The following is a 15,183-nucleotide window of genomic DNA, read 5'->3' on the forward strand; positions in this document are numbered from 1 at the left end:
AGGCACCTTCTGGTTGTCCCTTTTCCTGGAATAATTCTTCCCGGTATCTTGCTCCCTCATTTCACTTGGGTCACTCCTCAAATGTTACCCTTCAAAGAGTCCTTTAGCACTGCTCTGCTCCATCATCATTATCTATCCCTAACCTGGTTTAATTTTTTCTTCATAGAATTTACCATTACTTGGGATATTTATTGGTATACTTATTTTCTATCTCATGTGAAAGTTTCACAAAGCTTTGTCTTATTTATGGCTGTATCCCTCACACCCTGGCACACCACCACCACCATCATAACTGCTAACATTGACTAAGTGCTTACTAGATCCCAGGCCTTACTTTCAGCTTTACTACTTCATTTAATCTGCACAACAATCCTCAGGAACAGTTTAACTTGCCCAAGATTTGATAGATAGCAAATGGCAGAGCTAGGATTTGAGCCCACCAATTTGATTCTACGGCCTGACTCATCATTGTTACGTTATTCTCACGCAAACAATATTGTTAAAATTTATGAATAAAAAATACTTAGGAATTACCCCAAAGAAAATATGGGTAGTAATGAATTAGCTATAAAGACAGACAGTTAAAGTATAATATCATGAACGGTTTCCTAAAGCTACAGTTTAATCAGCTCCTGATGTTCTCTGCCACATTTAAATATTTTAGCTCAATAAAGGTTAGAAAGGGTTTCTAAATGTTCATAAAGAAGTCAACACTTAAAATTTACATTCTAAGCACAAAGTGTAAGTACATTAAGTCACCAAATACATTTTCATGTCAGATCCATTCAGTTAGAAAGAACAGAGGCCCTCTAACCACTGAAGATTACACCTGTGCAAACTGTTACATCGGAGTCTGCTGCCATGCATCAGTGCGTGTAATAAAGTCAACATTCCCTCTAATAGGCTCGTAAGTTGCAAAATCAATCTCTCTGTAATCTTCAACTTCATAACTTTCTGAATTTTAAGTGAACCTGAATTTGCTAAAAGCAATTTAGACAGTACAATGAATAAGCCCAAGACATGTGTGCAAGATGGTTTTTCCTTTAAATCTGTAACAGAATTGAAAAGCTCCTAAAGCCTCAAGTGAAATCATACCTGCTGAATGGGACTCTGTGCCTGAAACAGTATTCTTCGTCCTAGTAGTTCTGCAAAGATACATCCGACAGACCAGATGTCAATAGCATTGCTGTAATGACGGCTGCCCATCAGGATTTCCGGAGCCCGATAATACTGAGTAACAACTTCCTGAGTCATGTGACGGGATTCATCTAATTCTTCCACTCTGGCCAATCCAAAATCACAAATCTAAATAGAAAACATTATCAAAATATTGTCAAACAAATATATTTACAAGTGAAAAAGTAAAACAAAATAACAAAAAACTAAAATCTTGATAGACCTCTGAACTTTGAAAAGTTTTCAAAGATATAGGTAGAGTATATTTGTGTCAATATAATTTGATCTTATTTGGATGAAAGGGAAGAAAATTCTCAAACTTCCATATTTCTATATAAAATGATGTATTATAAAGATATGCTTTTCACTTTTCATCTGTTTTCAATTGTAACTAACTAAACAAACAAACAAAAAGCAGCTGAATGCATACTTCTAGGTTTAATGAACAAATCAAGCTAATTTATTTTCAAGGCTGGCTTATGGAGGAAGATATTACAAGGAAAATCTTGAAGACCTCCTGAGCTAACTATGTTCACTATCTTTTTTTTGTTTGTTTGTTTTTGGCCGCACCACATGGCTTGCAAGATCTTGGCTCCCCCGACCAGAGATGGACCCTGGGGCCCCGGCAATGAAAGCGCCAAGTCCTAACCACTGGACTGGAGGAAATTCCCATGTGTTCACTACCTCAATGGAATATATACGGTAAAATTTCTTTAAAGCTACGGGTTTCAAACGGAGTCCTGCTGAATCCAGTTCTGAGGAGGTAATTCAGGAGTTCCGTAAACATTTTACCTAAACTTCACATGTATCTATTTAAAATACACACTCAAATGTGTGAATATGTCAAAATGTAGCACACTGTAGAATACCAATGCTAACAGGTTCCTTCATTTCTTCACACCATAAACATTTAATTAATTGAGTGCCTGTTATATTTTAGACAGTATGCTAGAACTTGGAGACATAATGGTAAATGAGAAAGACTGGTTAATTTACATGCAGACCTAGGAATAAATCTTTTCTTCCTCTTTCTGTTTAAGTGAAAAATATTTGGAGGTTGCAAGGTGAGCTGTTAGTAAATAGCAGCAGTGCCACCACCAGCAACTTCTGCTTATTTTCAGGAATTAAGATTTTCTTGATACTGGGCAACCAAAACAAAAACTGGGAGCACTGAGGATAAGAGAGGAATGACCATCTAAGCTCCAGTGTTCTCACTGATTAACTCTGAGCCAATATTATAAGGGACAAAATAACACTTTTTAATCTGTCTTCTAAGTTGAGGTGCCAGCATAATATTTCATTTGAAAAAAGGGTCTGGAGGCTTAAAAAAATTTGAAAACCACTGCTTTAAAGAAAACAAATTTTACCCCTAATTTTTGGCAATCCTCTGTTTTTATCTTGAATGTATTATGTCTGGTCACATCAAATGAATTCATGTTTGTATGTGGGGATGAAGAAGTATAAAGCCAACATCTTTAAAACTTAAAAATGAAGGTAAATTTCCAGACCACACAGAAAAAACTATACCAAAAAGGAAAAAAGGCATATGTTGTTTATCAAATCCTCCCAAAGGCCAGTGTTCAAATAACACATAATATTTAAACGCTCTATTACTTGGCCAAAAAATTTTAGGATATCTTTTAAAACAAAATAAAACTAAAGGAAAGAACTTAAATCCACTTTATTTTTCTTGTATTTATACTAAAAAAAACAAAACACAAAAAAAACCAACCACCTACCCAGCAGAAAATGTTTTCTCTTATAAAACAGATCTGGAATCATTTTTGGCAATTTATCTGGAAGACAGGCTAAATTCAAAGTAAGAAGCTTATATGGTCAGATAACCAAAAAGATATTGCGATTTCCAGCAAAATTATCTGTTTTGTGTCTAACAGTAAACAAAATATATTCACAATCTGAAAGGATGTTAATTTTAAAAAAATGTTTTATCATAATTATTTTCTATGCATTTTTACATTTGAAAAGAGAGAATTAGCATCAGCAGACTGGCACTCTACTCTGGCTTTTAAAAGTAGGCTGCTAAGACAAGTTAAAGGAACAGAGCAAAATTTCAATTTGTTCTGATCTGTATGTTGTTTATTCATAAATGACATTTTCTTTTAGTTACTCATTCATGTAGCCAGAGGTTACAATACCATAACGATTTGGAAAATGGACTGCAAGCAGTTAATGGCATCAAGCATGACAGATTCTACACAAATGCTTTGTGAAGTTCTCCAACCAGAAACTGAAATAAGAAGAAACTGGCTTAAATTGTCATAAAGTGATTTGGTCTGAATAGGACAAAGAATTCCTGACTATAAGGTTTTTAAAAAAAAAAAAAAAAAAAAAAAAACAGGATTTATTTATTTATAAAATCTTTACTTATTTATTTATTTTTGGCTGTGTTGGGTCTTCATTGCTGTGCACGGGCTTTCTCTAGTTGCGGAGAGCGGGGGCTACTCTTCATTGCAGTGCGTGGGCCTCTCATTGCGGTGGCTTCTCTTGTTGTGGAGCATGGGCTCTAGGTGCACGGGCTTCAGCAGTTGCAGCACGCAGGCTCAGTAGTTGTAGCTCGCGGGCTCTAGAGCGCAGGCTCAACAGTTGTGGTGCACGGGCTTAGTTGCTCCACGGCATGTGGGATCTTCCTGGACCAGGGCTCGAACCCGTGTCCCCTGCATTGGCAGGCGGATTCTTAACCACTGCACCACCAGGGAAGTCCCTGACTGTAACGTTCTTAATTTTTTTTTTTAAGAATTAAAATAGCTTATGGGGATAGGTTACAGCTCTTCTTATTTTTTTATTTTTATTTAAAAATATTTATTTATTTGGCTGCGCCGGGTCTTAGTTGCCACATGCAGGATCTAGTTCCCTGACCAGGGATTGAACCCGGGCCCCCTGCACTGGGGGCGTGGCATCTTAACCACTGGACCACCAGGGAAGTCCCTACAGCTCTTTTTAAAAAGTGAAAAGGTGGCAGGGGAATGAACTCAATGACCTATAGAAGGAATATTTACTTCAGTGGTTTTTGGGACAATTAATTTTCTGTGGAAACAACAAAAGAATGAACTACAATATTAGTTGTTTTCAGGGAAGATATGAAAAATAGGTGTTTTAAATCTTTCTAGAGTTAAAACAGGAACACAGTTCTTCAAGGATAGAGTGAAGGGAAATTTTTTATTCAAAAGCAGTATAACACATCAGCTTTTGAAGAAAATTGGCCCGCAGTTTAAAGAAAGCATTTAAGATAAAAGTGAAATTCATTTATATACTTGGTTTTAAGGTTTAGTTTAACTGCCAACAAGCTAAGTACTAATGACAGTCTTGATTATGTTTAAAATAAGATGACATTTATAAACAGTTCTTTTCTTTTTCAAATATATCAGTTGAAATGTTAAGAATATTTACTGTAGACTGAAGCACCATATAATACTTTAGCCACTCATAAAATAAGAGGAATTTTAATTTGCTTACACAGAGATGACTCAGCTCTAGGAAGGCCCTTATCTCTAATTTCTATGATAGGGAAAAATATGGTGGGCCCCTCACTATTTAGGAGTTCTGCTAATACACATCTCTATTAGGGGTAGGGTATATGTACACATGTGGATTTTGCTATTTGTGAGCCACTCTAACAAAAGACAATGGGGTGGGGATGGTACTGGGGTAAGAATAAAAAACTGAAATTGACATCTTGAGATTTGCGGGCTGCTAACCGTAATAAATCCTGTAATCAATACCCCTTCAGAGGGATAACTGAGAATTGGCTACTGTATACCGTGGAAATACATTTGACCCTTTCCTGGCTTAGTATTTTCACTTTTAAATGTTTCTATTTCCCTACTTTGCTGCCTCAGTCAAACAGCATATAAAAATGTTAGCTGTGCAAAAACATAGACAGTCTTCTTAAAAGCCACACTTGATTCTTACGTAAGTAGAAGCTTACTGGTCTTCCAATCTTTCTTCTGATATACACTTCCTTTATAAGGGAACAATCTGAAAAGAAATCACCTTCTCTATTCTTATTTCTAGTCACACTGCAATTCCAATTCCAATGTTTCCAAAACATGTGCAAAATATCACGAAGAGACCATGAGCCAAGACTACAAATTAGTTACTATGTCCATGACTAGTGATATTGCTAGAGAACACTGGGTTCTTTAATTTTTGGTAAAGTGATGAAAATAAATTTAACCATTTCTTTCTCAAAAACATGTTCTTAAACATGCCTTGACGTTCCAATTTTTTCTTACATGTTTAAATAAACTGAAAAGCTACCTTTAGAACACAGTTGCTGTTCACAAGGAGATTCCCTGGCTTAATGTCTCGATGTAAAATGCCAGCTGAATGGAGATATTTCAAACCTGAAACAACAAACAGATTTAACTGCAGACACTTAATTCCTTTTACTCAACCAATGATTTGGGGAAAACCATAGAAACAAGAGTACAGGATTTTAAATTGTTCTCTAAATAACTGCATAATGAACATTATTAAAAGCTTGACTTAGTCCTACTTCAAAAAACTATAATTTTGCTACAGTAAAATAAAATGTCATCAAAGGTTTGCACAGTCTAGAGATAATGTCCATAATTCGAAAGATTATTTAGGTTTAAGTATATAGACAAGCGTTCCAAGCACTGGAGTTAAGGCTGACCAGACCAGTAACCTTGAATTGTTCACAAGTGTGGCTACTGGAGCTCTGCTATTGATACTCTCAACCCGTGATTGTGAGCTGCTCCCACAAAATAGTTCCCATCAACCAGCAGGGAGCCTTTCCCAGGACAGATCTTCACTGATGAGACAAAATTCAGAAACTTGCCCAGGTTTGTTGGTAGTATTCTCCACCACTAAGAATCAAGAGGGTAATTACTTTAAAAATATTCTTGACATCTTGAAAGACTGTAGGCTTTAGCACTGCTCAAGATCACAGCTTCAAGGCTGAGTCTTCTGAATAAAATATAGCAAATCCCATTATTTTTTACAAGTGTGAAAAAAAGATCCAATATCCAATATCTCCCCTCTACCCCCACCCCACCCCCATCCCCAAATATCAACAAATCTATAGAAGGTGAACTTTCTAGCTTTAACACTGTGTATGTGCTTTAATTCTTTTGGCAGATGCTTGTCAATTTTTATAAAGAATGTCTTAATTCTTTGAATCCCGTGGGAGAAAAAAAGTATTTTACTAGGTAAGAAAACTGTTTCAGTTTTAAACAACTCTCCATCTGTAAGAGCAAAATTCTGAAGGACACACCTGATGGCCAGAGGAAGCTCCAACAATGTCAGCCCAAATCGCTTTTCTGTCAAGTCAGTGCTCTTTAATGAGCCAGCCTAGAGAATTAGTTAGCTGGCTGTTTCTATCAGTCTCCTCCATGCTTGAAGAGTCATTTTGCTTTTCTAGAGTTGAACTCAGGCATGCCTGCCAACACTCAGGCCAGGCCCACCTACTGCTGGCTTGAAGAATGTATGTTATCCATAGGGAACACAGTTCCTTTTCAATTTAGTCATCTGATGCCAGCCACACACTCCTACTAAAGGCTGTTTAGTGGAAACTTGGTGACAAAGCATTCCTGTTTGACAAACCATCTTGCTTATTTACCTCCCTATATTAACCCCCTCGGCTACCTAATGAATTAGATAGGGCCTTCTCTTCCATCACTGAAAATAAGAACCACTTGGCTACCCTTAAAAGCCTCTTATTTAACATCAAGTATAGAAATTATTAAATATACCTTGGTCAAAAGAAAGAAGTTGTTAGGGAAGAAGTCAGCCTTGGAAGGTCAGATTAGTTCAAATGAAAAGCAAAACATTTCATTTATACAGTGACACTACCTTTTTCTTCATAAAGAAAATCTTACCTCGCAAAATCTGATAAAGAAAAACTTTGACATGATCTGAGCTGAGTGGTTGAGGAGAGACGATAATTTTATGTAGGTCACTCTGCATCAATTCTGTGACAACATATCTTGAGGTTTCAAGTTAAGGAAAGTTCCGAGAATTCAGCCCCCAATCCCTGCAAAGTAGGTACCAGGTCTAAATAACTTCTGTTCTTAAGGCTGGAAAAAGCTTAGGGAAAGAAAGCTTCTAGACAGCATGATAGAGGTGACAATTCCAGCCCTCACGAGATAAAACACTGCCAAAACTAAAGAATTTTAAAAAGTTAGCAGAAGTAAACAACCAAGTGACTTCACTATAATTAGCATTATAAAAGAGAAAAATAAGGGTAAATATTTTCAACAACAGCTGGGCCAGGAAGAGCGTGAAGACCAGTCTGAGGGTCTATTCAGACATGTTACTGGAGTGTCCTTTGAACCCCAAGAGAGGGTTGTTGGTCTCACCCTAGGCCACCATGGCACCAATGGAAAAGATGACAACCTACCTATCAACTGTGGCTTAAGTTACTTTATAAAGTATGGTACTCCTAAAAATATGCAAAATGGTTATTAGTTCAAATCCAAATCTCTCTACAATCTTCACAACTGAATTCTTTTATTATTTAACTTTTTATACATTTATACTTCCCTTACTAAATTTTAAGCTTCCCATGCTTTGCACTCTGTTATACCCTCAGGGTTTTGCTCAATCAACACAAGGCAGATGATCAAAGGCTGGGGCACAGGGAGCAATGGAGATGGGAATTCAGGACTCTTGTGAAGGCATCACCTTTTGCTTTATCTAGAAAAGGAAAGATTCATGTCTTACTCTGCCTGCAGTTAAGAACTCCTTAAAAGTCTGGGTGAGTTTTATGATTTAAATAATATAAGCTTCCTTATATTATTTAAGGGGAGAGGGCCTTTGACTTTAGGAGGCTCCTACCAGGATTCAAATTCTTTTGACACCTTGTAAAAGTCAGTTTCACATTCTGCGTAAAACAGTAAGGCTTCCCTGGCCCTGTGCACCTGAAAGCAGGGAAAGGCAAGACAAAAAATGTCAGTTATTTTGCTTTCTTACATAGTTCCTCAGATCCTAAAATTCTTCTTCCAGAAAGATATTATGGAGGCTGTAGTCTTAGGGTGCTTACCATTAGCTATAAATGAACTAAGAGGTCCTGGGGCTCTTGTTTTAGCATTTACATGCTTGTTTTAAGGGTAAATGCTGGGCTTATAAAAATAAAGACGAGAAGGAATCTGCCTTCAAAACTTAAATTTTCAAAAAGTGATGTTAGGCTTTGTATCTTACCCTTATGAGCTTTAAAAAGTCTCTTGTAGTAAGTGATTATTATTTGGGGAGAAGGATTTAAAAACACTTCTCATTTAATGTTGTAGCAAAAACAGGTAGGAAAAGGGACAACTTGGGAGTAAGGGAGAATAACTGACAACACTCGACACACCACAGTTGGAAACGCCCTCCTCCTTGAGACATTTTCTTCAACTGGCTAGCAGGACACCCAACTGTTGACTTTCCTTCTCCCTCTCTGGTTCTTTCTTCTCAGTCCTCCTTTGTTGGTGCTCTTTCCCAAGCACTTAATGTTGAAATGCCCCTCTTGAAATGCCCCAAGAGGCTTGGTCCTCTTCTCTCTCTCTCTCTTTTTTTGGTCATGCAGTATGGCTTTCGGGATCTTAGTTCCCCAACCAGGGATTGAACCTGGGCCCTTGGCAGTGAAAGCACAGAGTTCTAACTACTGGACCGCCAGGGAAGTCCCTGGTCCTCTTCTCTTTCGATACTCACTCTCTAGGGTAATGGGGTCCAGTCCCATGACTTTAAATAACATCCATGCTGATGACTCCCAACTTTGTATCTCTAGTTAATCTTCTTTCCTTAAGTCCAGCCTTGTCTATCAAACTGTCTACTCATCATCTCCACGGGATGTCTAATTGACAGCTCGAACTAACATGTCCAAGATGTATTCTCTATCTTTCCCCCACCACACACTTTCTAGGTGCAGGCTTTCCCACAGCAAACCTATTTTTCCAGCAAGTTGGTCACACCACAAACCACAGACCTTGGAGTCAACCTTGATCCCTCTCTCACTCTGCCTCCAATCCTATTGGTTCTTTCAAAACGTAGCCACAGAATTAGAGCACTTCTTATCATGTCCACTCTTACCACCCTGGCCCAAGACCCCTAGATTTCTAAAACACAGTAGCCAGAATACATTTTTCACTGTTATATCTTGTCTGTATATTGAGTCACTTTATTATATAGAAAATGCAATTTTAAGGTTTTTATACTCTTAGGTTTAATTTTTATGTTAGGTTTTATTAACCAGGCTGTCTCCAAAGAAATATATTCTACTTCATAACGAAGGTTAGTGAGGAAATGAGATTTGGCATGTAGAATTTCCTTATAGGAGTTTTCAGTGACATGTTAGAATCTTTCTATAAGATGATACACATCAGTTAAATTACAATATTATTATCAAGGTTAGATTTAGTTATCTTCTTAATAGTTAAAAAATTTTTTTTCTTATAAAAATTTCCAAACACACAGAAAACTTGAAAGAATTAAATAGTGATCACCATATATATGCCTACCACCTAGATTTACACTTAACGTTTTGTCATATTTGCTTCAGTGCACATTTATCCATGGCCCTTTCCATTCATCAATTCATCTTATTTTTTAGATGCACTTCACATAATCATGCTTTAGAACGAAAGCCAGATTATGTCACTTTCCTGCAAAACCTTCCCATTTCATATAGAGGAAAAGTCAAAGTCCTTAAAATGTCCTTGCAGGGCCATAAATGATCTGGCTTTCTTCCTTGTCTAACCTCCTGTCACTTTCCTCTTTGCTGTTCTCTGAAAATGCTAGACACATACTAACCTTAGGCCTTTCCTTTTTCTCTGCCTGGACTGTGCTTCCCCAGACATCTACTTGGCTAACTCTTTCACCTCCTTTGTGTCTTTGCTTCAATTTTATCTTTCGATTGAGGCCAACTTTGACTACTCTAATAATGTGTTCTGCATTCCTCGTCCAATTGCTACCCCCTCGCACAGCCCTACTTTTTCTTTTTTCCTTTAGTATTTATCCTACATAATTTACTTATTACATCTATTGTTTGTCTCTCCAATCCTTCTCCAAGAGGGCAAGGGTTTTTTCTCTGTATTGTTCACAAGTCTATCCAAAAGTCTCAGAAGAAACAATGCCTACATATAGTAAGTCCCCTGTAAATATCTGTTGAATGAATGAATATATATTGAGCACCTACTAGGTATTAGCCACTCCATTAAGTATTTTAAATATATCATCTCATCTAATTTCAATGGCAATCCTACAAGATAGGTAGTGGTATCCCCAATTACAGATGAGAAAATTGAGGCTAACAGAAGGCAAGTAACCTGCCTAAGGTTACATAATAGTGAAATTGACTATGTTTAAATTGTTTCAATGGCCCTACACAATTTAGGATTTTACCTTCTTTTCTTTTGAGTTATATTTTTAAAAACTCTAATAAAATATACTAAATGTTCAGTGTCCTTTATAGAAGAATTTCAGCTAATAAATACAGAAGTAATGATAGATTAGGGGAAAAAAAATCACTGTTTTGCAACCTCTATGACACCATGGATCTAAGGTACCAATTATCAATGGTTGTTAAAACCACTTGAAAGGAATGAGACCCACATCAACTCAATCCACCACTCAATCTTAGCAGCACTTATTGTGGGACAAGATATTATGTCCCTGTGATATACACACCACTGCCTAGAAAATATTCATATCTTAAAAAACAAAATAATCGGGCTTCCCTGGTGGCGCGGTGGTTGAGAATCCACCTGCCAGTGTAGGGGACGCAGGTTCGAGCCCTGGTCCGGGAAGATCCCACATGCCATGGAGCAACTGGGCCCGTGTGCCACAACTACTGAGCCTGTGCTCTAGAGCCTGCAGGCCACGGCTGCTGAGCCCGTGTGCCACATCTATTGAAGCCTGCGCACCTAGGGCCCTGCGCACCTAAGGCCCGCGCACAGCGATGAAGACCCAACACAGCCAAAAATAAAAATAAATAAATTAAAAAAAAAACACAAAAAACAAACAAAAAAACCCAATATAATCAATCTTCTAGTTCTAATTATCAGTTTACTAGAAATATGGGAAATAAAAAGACAACATGAGGAAGCAATCAGCTAAACACACAATGTGGATCATTCTCCAGGAAAAATATCTCCAAAAAATCAATGAGAAAGAAAGAAAGAAAGAAAGAAAGAAAGAAAGGGAGGGAGGGAGAAAGAAAGAGAGAGAGAAAGGAAGGTGGGAAGGAAGGAAGGAAGAAAGAAAGAAAGAAAGAAAGAAAGAAAGAAAGAAAGAAAGAAAGAAAGAAAGAAAGGAGGGGGTTGTGAGGGGAAGGGAAGGGAGGAATGTTTGGGATAAAAAGTCTCAAGAGATATAATAACCAAATGCAATGTATGTACTTTGTTTAGATCCTGATTCAAACAAACCTGATTAAAAAAAGAGATCTTTGAGGCAACCAGGGGATAGTAAGGAATTAGCTAATTTTATTAGGTTATGATGGTTATGTTTTTAAGGCCCTTACCAGTTAGAAATGCATATTTAAGTATTTTTAGGTAAAATAATGTGATAGCTGGGATCTACTTTAAAATAATACAGCTCTCTTTCCCCCTCCTCTCAATAAAAAGGAAATGAGACTGGCAAAGTGATTAGTAATTGCTGAAGCTGGGTATTGTGTATATGATAGATATTATACTATTGTCTCTCCTTTTGTGTATTTTTAAAAATTTTCCAAAATAGTTAAAAAAAAAAAAATTCAACACAGAACTAGGGAAATACAAAGACGCCAAAGAGTATAAAAACTACATAGAATCCTACCTCTTTGAATTAACCTATAATATCTTCATGTAAATGTTGTGTATGCATACCTATATGTATATTTAAAACTGGGATTATAGCATACACATGGCTTTGCTGCCTGTTTTCTTGCAGAATTTTTACTACTGTAGAGGGTTCTAATGTATGGATATATTTATAATTCATTTAACCAATCTGTCATTGTTGAAAATCCAAGTTATTTCTAATTTTTTAAACTATTTTAAATAACCATGGGATAAATATCCTACATATATAGCTTTATGTGAATCTGATTATTTCCTAGTGATATATTCCTTGTAGTGGAATTATCGTGACAAAGTAGATCATATTATATATATATACACACACACATACATACATATTTTTTAATTTAAAATATCTTGTGAATATCTTTCCATGGTATACAATTCTTTTATATCATTTAAAGTGCTTAAATAGGGACTTCCCTGGTGGTGCAGTGGTTAAGAATCTGCCTACCAATGCAGGGGACACAGGTTCGAGCCCTGGTCCGGGAAGATCCCAGATGCCACGAAGCAACTAAGCCCGTGCGCCACAACTACTGAGCCTGTGCTCTAGAGCCCGCGAGCCACAACTACTGAAGCTCGTGTGCCTAGAGCCCATGCTCCGCAATAAGAGAAGCCACCGCAGTGAGAAGCCCGCGCACCGCAATGAAAAGTAGCCCCCGCTCGCTGCAACTAGAGAAAGCCCGTATGCAGCAATGAAGACCCAACACAGCCCCCCACCAAAAAAAGTGCTTAAATAGTATTCCAATTTATGTAATATGTCATGACTTAAGTAATCCCCTATCAATCGGCCTTTAGGTTATTACTGTTTTGACTGTAATGTAGCTTTGTGTGTGTGGGGGAGGGGGCGGCGGCATAGAGCTTTAATTTTGTTTCACGAAGGATCCTCAATTACGTATAGATCCTCTCTCGGGTTAATCCATTTCTCTAGAGAAGAGCCCTCCAAACTTCTGTCTTGGAGGGCACAGGCCAGGTTGCCAGTGTTCTGTATAAGTGGGGGATGGGGCCAAAGACACCACAGCTCGGCTCATGCTGTCTCCAGGGGATAAAGCATTATATGGTCTCCTGCGGAATAGGAAACGATCTGAACATTTGAACATCTTACTACTTCTTACACAGGCTTGCAACCAATTCTGTGTTTAGGCCTACCTGCATCGCTACTTTCTGAGATACTTGATGCCTCCAAACCCTGAGCTGCTCTGATGTTCTGAGCAAGAACTTGTTTCTGGGTTCTCATTACTGCCAGCAGAGGTTTCTGCCTCTTCTAGTTTGAGTTCCTAACCCTTTAATGACATTTTAGGGGGGCTGCAGGAAGAATTGGCAGTAAAGATTTGTGTTCTATCAACTGTGTTTTCAGATTGAAAACTGTTTACATGTTTATTGGCCATATATATGTGTGAGTATGAGAGAGGGAAAAAGAGAAGAAGAGTGAGAGAGAGACTTGTTTCTTTTCTTTACTCAGTTTTCTACTGGGGTGATAATTTATTTGTAAAAGTGCCTTACATATTAAGGATATTAACCCTCTTGTATATACTAAAAATTTTTCCCACTAGGAAATCTTAATCATAGGATAGAGACAGGAAAAAACTTCTATTTGCACCATTAAGCCTTAATCAGAAGTCCTAATATTCTTGAGTTGGTTCCAGAAATCTCAAGGGACGAAAACAAAGGAACATCACACAGGAAAAAAACCAAGACAGAACAAAAGAACAAAACCAGAAAAACTTCACAACTGCTATCCCTGTATTAAGTACTATCAACTTGCAGTTTTACTCAGGTAAAAAAAATTCCTAAAGAGAGTACTCATCTGTATGGGATGTCAGCCATGTCTTCTGAGTTTATTGGCAATTTTTTCTTCCTGCCAGGATTGAAAAGTTCTTGCATGGAAGTGAAGAGCAGGTTAGATTCTATTCTGCCTCACTTATCTATAAAACAGGCAGCCAAGCTGCGATTCCAGAATCTTTACTGTTACTGGTGACAGTTGGTATGCATGCAAACAGCAGAGAGAAAACATCTTAGTTTTCAAGTTATCAGGTTGAATTCACAGTGCTGGCACTTGAAAAATCTTGCTTTGACTTATAAAAGGAACGAACTGATACAAAAGCCAAAAACAGAGAATAAGTATGAAATAATGTCATATGCTTTCTTCTAACAGTGACTACATTTTCAAAGAAAAGGGAAAAGCAAAACATTGGCTGGAATGGGTACTGTTCTAGTCAGATATTTTATAAATAATTACTAATTTCAGAAAAAATTCTTACGTTTCACTTAGCATTACGAAACATATATTTCCAGATCAGGGTGTTGTTCACATCCTAGACCTGTTGGATTTGAACTGACAATGTTTGACCATTTTGACCAACAAAAATAGTAATTTCACATTTTTCAACCTAACACAGAGCAAAGTATTACCAGATATCAAAAAAACCCTGAAAAACAAGGCATTCAAAATGAATATAAAACACGATTTCAAATGGTAAGTCAATTCTTCTATACTAAGTGCCCATACATATGTGCACAGTTTCTTAGAAAATATAAACCAGCAGGTATTCCCTCTGCTAAGCGCAAATAACTAGATTACTATGTTACGGTCCTCAGGATCTGTGAATTTAAAAAACCTTTCATTCAATCTCCTGTTATAATATTTAAGAAAGAAGAGTTTAGAAGAGTGTTACTTTCATATCTCTGCTTCTTGAGAAGATGACATGCTGGGTTAAAAAAATATGAGGGTAGGTTAATAAACTCTTAATTTAACCAGAAAGTCCAGGGCAAAACCACATACAGCCCTGTCTACCTTGACCATTTTGTTTACCTTTGTGCAGAGATGCTTTCCCCTCCTCTAATATCTTTTAAACATAAAAGTCTGAGAAATTTTAAATGTATGATTTTTACAAAGTGATTAAAACAGCCACTCTGCAGAGAGTAAGTTCTGTCAAGCTTTAGCTTAGCAAAGTAAATTCTTCAGGGTTGAAATGAATATTTTTCACCTCACGAATAAAGCATTTTTTTCTTCACAGAAAACAAGCCAAAGACCAGGCCAACCTTAAAAAATTTTATTTCTCTGGAAAATACAATTCCTGAATTTGGAGATTTAACAATATAGCTGCAGAAATTTAGAAGCAACACACACCACTTTATGATAAGGTTTCTGCTTTGCTCTAGCAGAAATCCTCTGAAGTCTCAATCCCTAGCATAATGTCTCCCAGATGTCTCA

The 15,183-nt window shown here is 37.2% G+C and overlaps 1 protein-coding gene across 4 annotated transcripts in view; it reads right to left on the reverse strand.

The window, feature by feature from the left end:
• The window catches only part of NLK (nemo like kinase), a 151,988-nt gene that overhangs the window by 24,079 nt on the left and 112,726 nt on the right, over positions 1 to 15,183 (reverse strand). For all 4 annotated transcript variants that reach the window (XR_009698410.1, XM_061176008.1, XM_061176007.1 and 1 more), the window contains exons 4-6: positions 7,038 to 7,144; positions 5,455 to 5,540; positions 1,096 to 1,305 (exon numbers count right to left, since the gene is read on the reverse strand). Coding sequence is in view for 3 of the 4 variants with exons in the window: in XM_061176008.1 (XP_061031991.1) it covers positions 1,096 to 1,305; positions 5,455 to 5,540; positions 7,038 to 7,144 (403 nt within the window). In the remaining variant the exon portion in view is untranslated. The remainder of the gene's footprint in view (positions 1 to 1,095; positions 1,306 to 5,454; positions 5,541 to 7,037; positions 7,145 to 15,183) is intronic.

This window comes from Eubalaena glacialis, chromosome 19 (genome assembly GCF_028564815.1).
Source record: "Eubalaena glacialis isolate mEubGla1 chromosome 19, mEubGla1.1.hap2.+ XY, whole genome shotgun sequence".
In the NCBI taxonomy this organism is placed as follows: Eukaryota; Metazoa; Chordata; class Mammalia; order Artiodactyla; family Balaenidae; genus Eubalaena; species Eubalaena glacialis.